The sequence below is a fragment of the Pithys albifrons genome, chromosome 1 (assembly GCF_047495875.1).
Source record: "Pithys albifrons albifrons isolate INPA30051 chromosome 1, PitAlb_v1, whole genome shotgun sequence".
Lineage (NCBI taxonomy): Eukaryota > Metazoa > Chordata > Aves > Passeriformes > Thamnophilidae > Pithys > Pithys albifrons.
In genome coordinates, this window is record NC_092458.1 from 73,673,924 (window position 1) to 73,689,023 (window position 15,100).

The window sequence follows — 15,100 nt, forward strand, 5'->3', positions numbered from 1 at the left end:
GGGGTCACGTATTTTAATTTTTTTTTTCTTTGAGCAATTGCTAATTTCAAACTTACAGAAGTAGAATTAACTCTGAGATTCCTAGCTCTCTCTCAGATTTGGTTACTAGGGGAACACAAACTGTAAAAGAATATGAACATACAAATTTAATTTTCTTAGAAAATAATATAAAAATGACATATTATACAATTTTCATTATAAAAATGAAAATTGGGAAAAGAACACACTATCATTATTACAGGATAGTGAATTTTTAAAATTATAGAAATAAAAATGGAGTGACAGCACTGTAAGAAATGGTAAGTCATTTGAAGAGGTCCTGAGAGACAAATGCAAAGCACATGGAGCAGTTGGAAAAAAAGATAAAAAAAGGAAACAAATGATAAAGGCAGTGGGACAAGGCACTGAGCTGCTGTCCTTAATCAGACCTATGAGTGAAATGAGGCAAATAATCAGGAATCCTGAGACAGGGTTCAGAAACATTTACATTTAATTAAACTTAGATTTAACAGGTAGATTTCTTGTTTGTTTCTTTGTTTTTATAGCTGCAATCTTCCTATGAATGTTGACTGGTAAATAGCATAAGTGTTTAGCTCTAAGAGCAACGAAATCTTTTCTCAAATGATTAGTTTATCACTTGCAAATGTATTCATCAGCAGTAGCTATGTAAACAAGCTGAATATTAATGTCACAATGAAAAACACACTGAAGCTCAGAATTAGGGAGATCCCTTTTAGACAGAACTCATCTCTATTCTGAACACCTCCACAATTTATATTGTAGAAAATAATTATAATAATAGTAACAACAAAAGCAGCAATAATAACCCCCTAAATAGAAATGTTAAAGAAATAAGAGATTAGGAAGGGGATAATCAGGAAAGAGTACAAAACACAGCAGCTAGACAAACTAAGTATGAAGAAACATTGTTATGTATTAAGGTATCTTAGAAAGAGTACTTGGGTAGAGTGAAAAGTATGCAATTCAAATTTTGTGTGACCTAAAATGGAATTACAGGCCAAAGTGTTATCAGGATCGTCATGATACATATAGAGAATGAGAAATATAAAGGAATGACAGCTGAAAAGAAGGCCCTTTCAAGAATATATAAACTAAAGTATCCCTGAATGTCAAAAGGAAAAGCATCTGATGAGAATAAGAAATCATCTGGACAGAATACTCTGTAATTCACAGCAAATGGTTTGATAACCACAGTAGTCTGAGTTGGATTATATCTGACTGGAGATTGGGTTAGCCCTGACTATTCCCAGAATTCTGCTGAAGGGAAAAGGTTTGTGTCATCTTCCCTGCTGTCTTACCAAACTAACACAAACAACTCAAGGAAGTTGCATAATGTTTCACTGGAAAAGTTCACAGAAATGCTTTCTTTGCCATGAGAGAAATGCCCTAAAATAATCATCTGCTATTTATTGACTACACTAAGCAATTTACTTCCTTTGATCATCAGAGTAAACAGAAATGCTTACCTGAGGTTGATTTTGTTTATGCTTGGCAAGCACAGTACTGATGTTAAAACGGATCCTTTAATTTGTTCAAGAGCTTCTTCTAACTGAAAATCTGCTTTTGTCTGGACTAGAGGGATCAGAGTTAAAAAAAACACAATGGAAAAAATATTTTTAAAATTGGAATATTTGTTTGGTTAAGTTTCTGAAATTTGGACGCCTAAATCCAGAGGGCTACAATAAACCGAGTGGTTTAGCACTATTAGACATGCTAAAGCACCTCGAGTTCCTCTGAAACAAAATCCCAGTCTATTAAGTGTTTAGAGTCACACAGGTATTCAACAGTTTTGCTATTTGTTTTCAAACTGCACTGTTGAAAAAGTAGGAGGTTAAAAAATAGAACTTCCTTACATCATGATTATTCTGTTCATGCACTAAACCAAAGTTATGGCTTGCAGATATTCTACACAGGCCACATTGTAACTTAATAATCCAATCAGTGGAGAAAGAAGGAGTCCAGACAGGCACAAGTTATTGCTTCTTTCAAGTAAGTAAAAGTAGGGGAGAGAGTAACAGAGGCAGAATTGCTATGAAGAAAAAAAAAAACCAAAAAAGTTGTGATTCATTCTATTGCTACACGGTCTGGGCTGTCAGTAGAGCTGTGAAGAAGCCCTAAACCAGTACTGTTCTATTTTGTTATTTTAATCTGACATTTGATCTTGAAGTAAGAGACATTACCTCACAGTTGGCACAATTGCAGTTGGGAGAGTAAATCTGTTAAAGCATACCTAAGTAATAGACCATATCTTAAGAGTTTGAACACTGGAAAGTTGACTGGAAATCAAACTTGGCCAATGTGTTACAAACTCCTGCCAATCTGAACTGATTCCAAGAAAGTAGGAATTGAACTGCAGTGATCATTACTTGCCAGCAATGAGAGAACAGTTTACAAAGTGGACTAATGCAGAAAAAAGAGTTATGTAACACATTAATATATGCTGGGACTGCTTTTACTTAATATAAAGAAAATACACATTCTTGAATATGTCATATTCAGGGGTTCAAAGAGGGGACTATTACTCTATCCTAGTAGCTGTCAGTGGCCTTGTCACACCTCTCACCCAGCTGTGAAAGCACAGTGCTGTAAGCAATAACAACACTGCAGTCAAAAGAGTGGGGAAAACCCAGGAAGCCACAATACCCCAAGGAGGTCATGTACTTACTGTGACCAGAATATAGTGGGATATCTCACAGTAGAATTTTTAGAAAAAAACCCCAGAACTATTTTTTTAATTCCCTCTACCCAATTATCATATGTAAGATCTGAGCTTCTTGTCGGTAGTTTTGCTTTTATGAATTCAATGAATTCAAGTGAAGTTAATTGTTTTGTTTGCTGCTATTATATTTTACCAATAGAATAATAGGAGGGGTTGGACTAATGATCTCCAGAAGTCCTTTCCAACTCCAGAAATTCTATGATTCTGTGAATAAAAAAGCACTTGTATTGTGAATAATGATTAAATTTTAATTTACAAACCTATTTCCTTGTGCTGAGAAAAAGGCAGACGACCCCGCTGGAACTTATCGGTTGCCTCCTGAAGTTTAATTTTCCTCTGCTGAAGAACTCTTTCTCTAAATCTCTGTTCTTTTTCTTGTTCTTGTTTCTGTCTTTCTTCAAAGGCTCTGTATGTAAGAAGCAGATCGTTCCTATGTTTTTGAATACTTTTACCAAATTATTAGTAACCTGCTTGCTTATTCGACCAGTTCTTGTTTACCAGTGTGACTTTCATAACAGCCCTTACATTGCCATGCAAATGTACTACAGTGAGCAGATCAATAGGAAGGTGAACTGCAAATGCTCTGTGTGTGCACCTTTCACACCTGTTGGGGAAACAGTAAAAGTTTAAAAGTTGTTGCTTAGAAATAACACAAAGGAACTACAACTTTTACCTACAAATATGCAAGAGCTAATATCAACTTCAAATTGTTAAGAAGCTTCCTGAAAGACAATCAGATAGCAGCATAAAATGGGACAAAACCGCAATATGAAACTGTAATAGACAGAATATTTGGTAATATCAAATATGTTAAATGTCTTCTTCCACTAGCTGGGAAGCAAAGCAGGCTCTAATCAAAACCAACCATCATCACAAAGGTTTCCTTCAGTAGGCACAAGCTTGATGAAGCTATGTGGAATTCTTTTTCCTGCTGACAAAATCAACAGCTTTTACTGACAAACTAGCTCCTTGAGTGAAATATAAACATTAAATGTATTGGCACAGTGCCTACGTAGGCAAATCATATTTAATGGTTTAAAGAGGGTAGAGTCAGGCTAGATGTAAGAAGTTTTTTACAGTGAGGGCATCCAGAGAGGTTGTAGATGCCCCATCCCTAGAAACATTCTATTTTAAATGTAGTAATACTGTAAAAGTAATATTCTTAAACTTCCAAAGCCTGCCATGCAAGGATCATTAAAACTGGGAGTTTCTCATCTTCAAAGTTCTCTGTTGTAGAGTGATGGCCCTGATAAGGCCTGATGGGTTGAAGGAAATGCCTCAGCCCCCCTGGAGAGATGCTCCAAGCAGAGGACAAAGGGCTTTCAAACTGATAAGATTAACAAAAGATGGAGTGTTAAGACACAGCACGGCCTTCTTTTGCGATATCTTCAAGGGCTCACCTCACCTCAGGGCATCACCATCACCCTCCCAATAGATTGACTTAGCCACACAAACCACATGGAAGAAAAAAAAGGTATAAAAAGTGTTTGGAGTTTAAACTCCAGTAGGAGAGGGAAATATGCCAATGTCTCTGTGAGGGTAACTGCTGCAGCTCTTCTTGGAAAAATGTAGGGGTGAGGAGACCATGTCTAGATAAATGCTTTAGGTGGCTGTGTTTTTAGTTAGTAGTTCTTGCTAGTTTCTGTCTGTTGTGAAAATGGGATACATTGCTGTATTGTAACTTGAGTTTAGTGTGTTTGTCTCTGTAGAATGTGTTTTGTGCTGGTTTCTTTTGGGGTCTTTTATTATCAATTAAATATAATCTTGCAGCTGAACGTTATCACCAGCAAAGCAGAACCCACAGTAACTGTCACATATTTGTATTAATAAATGTTATTTCGGGAGCTGTTGTGAGAAAAGTTCTTTTCTGGCATTAAGTGTAGCTTCATATTAGAAGTCAGAATTCCTTCCAACCTGTGTGCTGTCAGTTAAAAGACAGACAGTGTTGGGGAACATAAGGCTCTGATTCTCTAGAAGCGCTTATTGCTAATAATTTTCTCCCTGATGTGAAGCTTCACATCAGAGGTCAGAACCCTTTCCATCCTGTGTGCTGTCAGTTAAAAGACAGACAGTGTTGGGTACTTAAGAATCTGATTGTCTGGAAGCACTTATGGCTAATAACTTTTAATTAATACAGTTAAGACTAGAAATCTTCGCATTTCTGTCTCCCTCCTCCCTTTCACGTGACATCTGTGTATTTGAAAAGTGATTTGACAGGTCACTAGTACACTAAGTAGGGTCCCTCTCCTAGCCAGCACTAGTGGAAAGAAATGTTTAGCCATATGTTCTTTCTTTCTCTCATCACAATAAGATATCACCCCATAACCTTCATCACTTGCAGCTGCTTCATAGATCTTGCTTAAAGGAGCAAAGCTGCTGCTTAACAGAGCTACTCCTTAATTCAAACTGTTTTAATTATTCTTCCCTTTGCTTTTCAGGAAAAATGTTCAAACTGAAATACTCAACTGGAGCCTCCCTACTATCCCTTCAAAGTGCTGACTTATCACCTGTGAAAACAAACAGAAAAATAATTTGAAATAGGTACTTTTTATTTTAGAAAGTCTAAAGGCCATAACTTGCACAATAGTAAAAAAATAGGAAAACTGCCAAATAATTTCGAAGGACACACACAGGAATATCAGTTTTAAACCACTTGGAAGCCAAAGCATAACAGAGAAAGACATGAAAAACTTTCACTAGTTTGAAAACTCATGTATACATGGCTGTCAGAACTAAAAAGTAAATCTAGAGTTCATTGTTCACTTTCAGTAGCCCTGAATTTCACTCACTGTAAAAATATGATACAGAAATCTGCAATGTTTTCATCTTTATCCTGATTAAAGAAATAGGAAAATCACAGGACAGGAAACAGACTTGCTTATCCTAGTAAGTACTTTAAACACATTCTTCTTTATGCCCTTAATATTTCTAGAAGCCAGGCAAGAAGGCCTTTAGTTGAACTGTATTTGCTAAATTCAGACATGTGGGAAATTCTGCCGCTTTACACCTGGAGTAATTCCAGCATATAACTCCAAAAAGGAAAAAGTGAATTTTCACAGGGTTTTTAGTTATTTATTTTTTAAAACAATTTTGGATGACTTAGCTGCACTCTTCCACATTCCTAATAACTCGCATAAAAAAAAAAAAGACTGTTCCATATAGCTGGGAATGAGCAAGGCCAAATACTGATGCAAGAGGTCTTTTTCTCCACAGCTCATCATGATCAGTATTTGGTTTGGATTAAGACCGAAAAGAGAACAAAGGACCTTACTTTAAATGCTAGGAAATGCATTAAAGATACTCAGTGAAGCCTGCATCATTAACTTCTTGACCTCACAGAATGTAAATTGTGACACCCAGGTGCATTATGTGAAATAAATAATTTTACAAATGCACATTGAAAAACAGTTAAAGCAAATGTTTGTTCATGCACTCTCCTTAAGCCACCAGCTTAGGTTCATATCACAGATGTAACGCTGGCAAAAGAACATGGCTTTAAGATGAAGAGTTAGCAGAAGAATTTCCTGACTGGTGTTTTTTTAACCCAATTTTTCTGTCTACTATAAACAGCCCAGTGGTGCAGCAATTTTTGAAATGGCTGCCAAAATGTTTATAGTGAATTTGGAATATGAAACTTAAAATATTTAGCCTTCTCAGATATACAGACATTATCTGGAAAGCATTTTTATGTTAAAAACAGCATGACTAGACAGTGGAACTATTTCCTGGTTAATTTTATGAAATTGTCTTCACAGTGAAGTGATGGATGCTACATTTCCAGGTGGACTAAATGTTTACTACTGCCTTGGATGAAAATAATATCGAAAAAAATATATACACAGTGCATATGGAATGGTATGAAATGAATCTTTTGATATTGAGTTGATGATATTCATCCTTTGGTTGCCATAGCACGTTGCAAACCAGTGCATAGCAATTTTAAAATTGAGGTAGAGAGGTATTTCTATAGTCAATGAATAAAACAAGATCAGGAAAAGGCTGGAATAGGGTGTCATGCTCAAAATTCCCCTCATAGGCAAGCAGGAAATACACCTGATATCCTTAAAAAGATCTGTGAATATAGCCAATAAATCAACTTCTTTCTCTAAATGAGATGCTTTACCAGGACCAAGAACACATATTAACTCTATTCCCTCATTTTCTTTGATTATCAAATATGCTGAATATAAAAGCACAGCCTGGAAGTGCTGTAAGGGCTTCAGTTGGACCAACCCTTACAATGCTGTAGCAGCTCACAAAGGGCTGTCCTCCAAAATGCCCCAAAGGTTCACAGGAGAGCTGCCCACACTATATACAAGTTGTTATGCTCTAAATCTTGTTTATAGGCAAAAAACAAGCACACCTTATACAGAGGCAAGCATTTTTCTCTGTTTAGAATAATTCAGATCTTAAGATCCTAATTATTATTAATCCAGCTATAATTGTTACTGAAAAAATAATGTAGGAATATTTCTATACAGAAAAAGGCTCAATAATAGAGCTAAAACAGTGTGAACTGTTATTCACACATTGAGTTTCTACCCCTTTTCCTGATGCAAATGCTTGCACTGCTCTTTTGTGTCCCAAGGCCTGTAGTTTCCTTCTGGTGGTGCTGAGGTGTTTGGGTGAACTGAAAGCATCTGGAGTCCCCTTAGCAGGAACAACAGAATGTTCACGTTAATGCTTTTTATTTTCCTCACTTCAGGATCTACTTGGAGTAATTTTTATATTTGCTAACACACTTTTATACCTTTGCTCTATACACAGCACCTTCAAAAATATTCCATATATGGCACATTTTATGTGTGTTACATATTATTCTTTTCTTCTCTTTGCTACCTCTAAAGCCAGGTTTGTCAGATCTAGTTCTGCATTTTTTAACTGAGTATTGGTGAGTCGCTTATAGCCATGGAGTCTCCAGTGTCAAGCCTGTGTGCCATCCCTTACTACCCCTCCTGCCTGTACTCCTGACTGTCACATCCTGCACCTCCAGGTACCAAGGTCTCTGCTGCTGTACCAGGCCTGCATTCCTCTACACTACATCACTATTTTAGCATCATAAATGCCTCATTCTTTACACAGAATAAGTGCTTGTTAGTGCTACCTATATATAACTATGTTCATATCATAAAAAGATAAACAAGGCAAAATAAATTAGCAACAGACATCTGGTCAAGTAGAGAAATTGTTACAGCTAGACCGAGGAAAACAAAGCTGCTGTCAGGCCAAGAGAAAAGTTCAGAGAGCACAAGCTTGGCAAGCATCTGCCCCAAGGCCTTGCAAATTCAGCACAGTCCTGTGGCCGGTTCTTAGCAATGGCAATACTGCACTTCAGGTCTACCCAGTTACTGTGATCACCTATTTTCACAGCCTCATTCTGATGTAGAAAGCAGGACAAAATGCCTAACACTTTCTTTACCAAGTGCTAAAATTGTTCTCCTATTTCTGGCCCTAGACTGCTTTTCGTTCTTTATCAACAACACTGATGAATAAATGAAAAGAGCTTTTATTAAATAATCAATGTTAATCAGCCAGTAGGTGGAGCACAAAGCTTGTTCATATGTTGAAAATAAAGTATTATGGAAAAAACAATAGTAATGGAAACTGATAGGAAGACAATATAAATTGGGAAAGCATTTCCTTCCCCAGTTACAACAAGAGATGGATTGGCTATTTCAGGTAATTCAAAACACTGAACCAAGATAACCAGCCATAAGATTTATTTTAAAATGCACACAGACAATTGTATTTCCAGAATGAACAAACCACCTGAAGCCAGCAACATCTCAGTAAAATGGGATGCACATTTTGCACTGAGCAATAACAGCAGGAAGTCTATAGTCCCCAGCCAAACTGACAGCTGGTATTTAGAAAGCAATGTGTTGTATTAACACAAAATACGATATCCTATTCATTTACATCAAGTATGTGCTTAGTCAGTAGCTCTTATTTCCAGAATACTGTTATTTAAACAAAATATCTGTCAGCCACTGCCTCAGGGAATATTTAATTATTAATCTGATCTTGAGATTGCAAGTTCACATATCAGTGAGACAATAAAGAAATTACTTTCTTGACACTCAGGCAACTCATATAAAGGTAGTTCATAGGCTAGGGGTTTTTGCTGTGTTGAAGCACTGTTGTTAACACAAAACTAAGGAGCTTGGTCAGCACGAGACGAAAAGAAACAGATGGCATTAGATAGGTTGAAAAAGGTCTGTGACTTAAGCTACGGAGACTTTTCTTTACAAAGCTATACTTGCTCTTTTCTGAGCATGTGATGTTTTTGTCTTTTACTACTAAACCAATTAACTGAACCCATCTTGTAGAAGTTGAATATTTTTAATGCTGAACGTGGTTCATTTTAGAAGTATTGACAACAAATCCACACAATACTGTCAGGGAATATTTCATTACAAGTACATTTAGAAAAGGTTGAAAACAGAAGACCTCAATCTGGAAGACCTTGCATATGCTGTTCTCATTAGCTTAAAAAGTGCTGGGTGCTAGCGGCCATCAAGACTTGAACCCTTGCTATAACCTTGTTTAAAGGAAGGCTGCTGGTTGTTACTGAAAAAAAACAAAGCAAAACCCACAGAAAAGTTTTCCACCACAAAGCAATACAAAGAGATTGAACCCAAATGACACATGACTGAGAACAAGCTAAAACTCTGCTATATCTTCACTAAAGCTGCTTCCTAAAGGGAATTCACTGCTTTTACTAAGGTTGATATTAAACTTAATTCTACAAAGAAATAACTGGTAAGATGAAGGGAGAGAGGTCGATATTGTCTGTTTGGATTTTATAAAGGCTGCTGATACTGTCTCCCCTAAGAACCTCATAAAAGAGATGTTGTACAGGTTGAAATAACAGGCAGAGAAGTGGAATGTAAATTGTCTGAATGGCCAGGCCCAGAGGCTGGTGGTTTAGTGACACAAAGTCTTAATGGAGGCCAGTACATTGTGGCAAACATCAGAGATCAATGCTGGGCCCAATCCTGTTTAACATTTTCATTAAACATAGAAACATAGAATCATTTAGGTTAGAAAATACTTCTACAGTCATCAAGTCCGAAAACAAATCCAGCACTGCCAAGTCCACCTCTAAACCACAACTATAAGTGCCACATCTACACACCTTTTAAATACCTCCACCACTTGCCTGTTCAATCTGTTCCAACACTTCACCACCTTTCTCATGAAGAAAATTTTAGTATGCAATCTAAAGAAATTAAGAAAGAAATTTATAAAGAAATTAGTATGCAATCTAAACCTCCTCTGGCACAACTTGAGGCCATTTGCTCTCATTCTATAGCACTGGTTACTTGGGAGAAGAGACCAAACACCACTGAGCTACAACCTCCTTTCAGGGAGTTGTAAAGAAAGAGGTCCCCCTGAGTCTCCTCTTCTCCAGGCTGAACATCCCCAGCTCCCTCAAAGTCTCCTCATAAGACTAAGACGTGAGCTCCCACAGTTTTCCCAGCTCCATTGCCTTTTCTCTGGACACATTCCAACACCTCAGTGTTTTTCTTGCACTGAGGGGCCCAAAACTGAACACAGGATTTGAGTTACGGCCTCACCAGTACTGAATACAGAGGGACAATCACTGCCCTGGTCCTGATGGCCACACTGTTGCTGATACAGGTCAGGATGCCATTGGCCTTCTTGGCTACCTGGACACACTGCTGGCTCAAGTTCAGCCACTGTTGACCAAAAAATATCTGGATGATGGGCTGAGTGTACTCTCAGTAAGTTTGCAGAAGATACCAAACTGGGAGGAGTGGTTGATGCATCAGAGAGTTGTGCTGGCATTCAGAAGGACCTTAACAGGCTGGAGGAATGTGCTGGAGAAACCTCATGAAGCTGAACAAGAGGAAGTGCAAAGTCCTGCACTTGGGAAGAACAACCCAAGACATCAACATATGCTGGAGGCAACACAGCTGGAAGCAGACTGGCAGAAAAGGACCTGGGAGTCCTGCTGGACAAGTTGAACACGAGCCAACAACGGGCCCTTGCTGCAAAGAAGGTCAATGGTATCCTGGACCCAAATAGACAAAGCTTAGTCTGCAGGTGGAGGGAAGGGATCCTTCTCCTCTGCTGAGCACTGGGGAGGCCATAGCAGAAGGACTGTGTCCAGTTCTGGGCTGCTCAGTAAAAGACAGACATGAACAGGTTGGAGCCAGTCCAGCAAAGGGCCACAAACACAATGAAGAGACTGGTGCATCTCTCTAGGATAAAACACTGAGAGCTGGGACTGTTCAGCCTGGAGAAGAGAAGGCTCAAGGGGATCTTATTAATGTCTACAAATCCCTGGAAGGAAGATGGCGAGGGGACAGAACCAGACTGTCTTCAGTGCTGCCTGCTGATGGGACCAGAGGCAATGGGCACAAACTGAAACACAGAAGCTTCCCTCTGAACATCAGGGAATATTTGGGGTTTTTTACTGTATGGTTGACCAAGCACTGGCACAGATTGCCCTGAGAGGCTGTGGAGTCTCCATTCTTGGAGATTCACAAAGCTAGTCCTGGGCAACAAGTTCTGGGTGCCCTTGCTTGAGCAGGGTTTTTAGACCAGATGACTTCAGGAAGTTCCTTCCAACCTCAACCATTCTGTGCAAAGGTTAGAGGTAGAAAACAGACTGTCCTACTTCACAGTGGCACTCATATCTAATGCCCATGAAAAATAAATAAATTATATATATATGAAAAAAGGCACGATTTCACTTTTGAAATCATAAACCAGCAATGCCAAGAATAACTCCTTACACATGCCTGTAATACCTGCCAGGGAGAATTTAAGGGGCTGCCAGGTAAAAATTTGGATCTTAAGAAAGTCATGCTACCCTTGAGAAACTATCATCACATCTAACACTTTTACATGTGTAACACAGCTAATGGTTCTTGCCTCATACACAGATTTGAGACATGCCCTAGTGGTTGATTAATCAATTCCTACCTGAAAAAATGTCTGGAAAAAATATTCAAATTCAAGGACCTTTTTATCGTCAAACTACTTTTCTCCATATATGCAATGACTCTTAATTTTTAATTATATTTCACAGCTTATTAACACTGTACTCACTACCTTTTCCAACATTAGATAACTAACTTCCTTTCAGTTATTAGGGAAAGACTTGTCACGACAGACTTCCATTTGAACTGCTTATTATGCTACTAGTTATGCCATTCTCAATTATCACAAATTGAAATTATTTCATTTTATGAACACCATATCTATAATTTTTAACTGGCTCACCTGAGTAACTTGGATTTATGCTATGTTTCTTAAGGCTGCAACGAAATGCATATGGAAATGTATTTATATATCAGTGAGTACTAGTGTAACTACAGCAGGCTGTCAAAAATATGCAGGCTGTCTGGTACTTGCTTTTACATTAGAGTATAATATTTCAAGACCAGTAATAGAATAAACATTGTTCATCTGAGATGTGCAGTGTTACAGTGGTACTGTTCCAGGAAACTAAATTAGATATTTAATTTTTCAAGTGAGACTCAGTTTATTGTCTGCAAAGGTTGTGGGTCACACCCTGCCTTTAATCACTTCCAGGTGATTATATTTCCTCTTCCACTTTTCTTTATGTTTCAAAACATATGTTGACAGCACATACTGTCAAGCTAAAATGGCAATATAAACAATATATATCACTTCTGAGTAATCAACACATTAAGTAAGCATTGTACAAGCAAGAAATCATCTGACACAGAAACTGTGGGGGATGAGTGTTAAAGAGTTAACACCTGGCAGAGGATGCTGGTCTGAGGCTGAGGGCTCTCAAGGAGGAACCCATCTGCCTCTACAGAATACACAGGCAAGTCTCCTGTGTGTGTGAGCACAATCTCAGTGTCAGGGAAAAGACCTCTATGCCTTTTAAAACTACTTACAGTACTTCACTGAAACATTTCAGTGCCTAATTTACTTAATCCATTTGTCACAGAATATTTCACGGCTTTGCATTCTCATGTATGCAGAAAGACAGACTATTCAAAGCTCTACTTAAAATGTCAGTACAGAATAACTTTATTATAAATATAATCCTGTACTAGAAAGTTGTTGCTTTGTGTTTGCTGGGAAGTGGGAGCACAAAGCCCCACCAGAAAGGGGAAACTGTGCAGCTGTTATGCCACACAGACAGAAAAGAATACACTTCAGAAGGCAACAACTGCCTACCTGCTGGTCTGTTCTGTACGGCTGAGTACATTTTTCACACATCCACTGAGGCTAATAAAACCCAGAAAAATATTAGAAATGCAGATCAGAGCCACAGGACAAAAGTACTACTTACCTTTATACAATAAGAGGTGACTACAGGAAATTTCCAAAAATTAGTGAGCAAATAAGAATATTGTTCTTTCTATATTTTATTTCTCCTACAGCAAGAAACTGGATTTGTGAAACTTTTTATCCTAAATTCCTCTAGGCCCAAGCAGTGAGGCTATTTATCAAAGTGGACATGCAAATAGTAGAGACACTGAGCTATCTCAAGGTTTTGATCTTTGTTTGTTTGTCCCCCCAAAGGAACCTTAGTTAGTTACCTTCTTCTTTTGTTTGTCTCTATCAAATACTTTTGTGCCTTGCTCCGATGTATTTTCTGATCCTCTTTCAATGCCCGACGTTCTTCTTCCAAATCCTGCTCAAAATGAAATGTTAAAGCTCCACAACTAGTATTGTGTTAAGGACAATAGAAACTGGATCAAACAGCCTGTTTGACTGACTTTTTTTTTAATTGATTTTTATATTTTCCCTTTTTAGGAAAGGGCAAACTTTACTGATGAGATACAAAACAATGATATGCCTTTTGACTAAGGATACAATAGTTGGCCCCATAATTGCATGTTATAATCATAACCAACTTTATGCTTATCTAGAAAAAAATGTAATTGCATCTTACTGTTTAAAAGGGTTTTAAGAGAGGCTTTGCACTCATCTTTCATATCACCAACTGAAAAATATCACCTTTATTATGTTTATTTGAAGGGACACCTTTCTATAGTTACCTAAATCTATAACATACGGACCGTGTACCACAGGGAAAATGTTTCAATAGTAAAAACACCCCTCTCGCCCACAAAGTATTGTATTTGTTGTTTCCTCATCGTCATCATGGCTCGGCTTCGCAAACGAAGATTTGGGAAGGGCTCTCCCCACGTGGGTGTGCCCTTCCAGCCTGTGCAGTGGATTTTTTAGGTGAGGCACAGCGTGCGCAGAACTGGCCCCACCCTTTAACTGCTCAGGTTCATCTGCCACGGCCGAGCTAGCTTGAACAGTGACAGTGAAGTCCTCAGGACTAGAACCTACAGCCCCCGCCCCCGGTATTGTCAGGAGGTCTCTTATCCAAGTACCAACCGGGCCTGACCCTGCTGAGCTGCCGAGATATGACAGGATCGGGTGTCAGATGGGCATTTAACTGCCTGTTGTTTACGTTGAAATCTATTAACGTTACTGCATATAAGCTCTCCATGGAGCCCGATCAGTCCCGTCCCCATCAGTAATGGTTTAAGTAGCACTTAGGATGGAAAATACAGCTCCCAGTACCAACATTTGTAGAAGAGCGGAATCAAAAAGAACACTCCGAAGTTGCCCGAGAAGTCAAATTTCCCAAAGCAGTTTAAAACTCACAACGTGTTAAGTTTTAATTTAAAGCCACCCTTGAAGCGGACCAGCCCAGCTTCGCAGGGCGCCCAGGACCCAAGAGCCCACCTGAGCCCTCGCCCGCAGAAGGATACCCAGGTTGGCTCCGCCTGCCTCCCGCACGGTCCTGCGGGGCGCCAGGATGGAGCTGGCCCCGCGCCGCCGCGCCTCCCTTCCCTCCGGGATGCATCCAGCACCCTGGAGCGCTCCGTGCCCGGCCCGCCGCCCTCTCCGCCGGGATGCATCCAGCGCCCCGCAGCGCTCCGTGCCGGGCCCGGCGCTCCCTGCGCGTCCTGCCCGTGCCGTGGCAACCGCGGGCGGTGCTGCCTTCGCAACGGGGCGGGGCCGCGCCCGGCGGCGGAAGCGTCTGCGGAGCCACAGAGGCGGTGCTGCCTCTGAACCGGGAGCAAGGGGCGGCCCGGGCTGGGCATCGCTTCTCCTCGCCTCGCCTCGCCTCGCCTCGCCTCGCCTCGCCTCGCCTCGCCTCGCCTCGCCTCGCCTCGAAGGTGCTTGTCGGTCGCCGTGCCAGGGTGGGAGCCACGCGTGGTCACCTCGCTCGCCCTGTGCCCTCCTGTCTCAGAAGCGACACCGGCACCGGACACCGTGTCAGGCACGGCCCTGAGCGCTCGCCGCGCTCTCCATTCCCTCCGCACGGTGTGAAGCGCGGGATGGCTCCCAAAAACCCCATCATGCCCTGTGTCCGGACCGACA

The 15,100-nt window shown here is 39.9% G+C and overlaps 1 protein-coding gene across 1 annotated transcript in view; it reads right to left on the minus strand.

The window, feature by feature from the left end:
• CEP126 (centrosomal protein 126) overlaps nt 1-14,672 on the minus strand; it is a 33,796-nt gene extending 19,124 nt beyond the window's left edge. The window contains exons 1-4 of the mRNA XM_071571458.1: nt 14,485-14,672; nt 13,294-13,419; nt 3,001-3,146; nt 1,488-1,593 (exon numbers count right to left, since the gene is read on the minus strand). Coding sequence (XP_071427559.1) covers nt 1,488-1,593; nt 3,001-3,146; nt 13,294-13,419; nt 14,485-14,579 — 473 coding nt within the window. The 5' untranslated portion in view covers nt 14,580-14,672. The remainder of the gene's footprint in view (nt 1-1,487; nt 1,594-3,000; nt 3,147-13,293; nt 13,420-14,484) is intronic.
• Nucleotides 14,673-15,100: the final 428 nt, after the last annotated feature.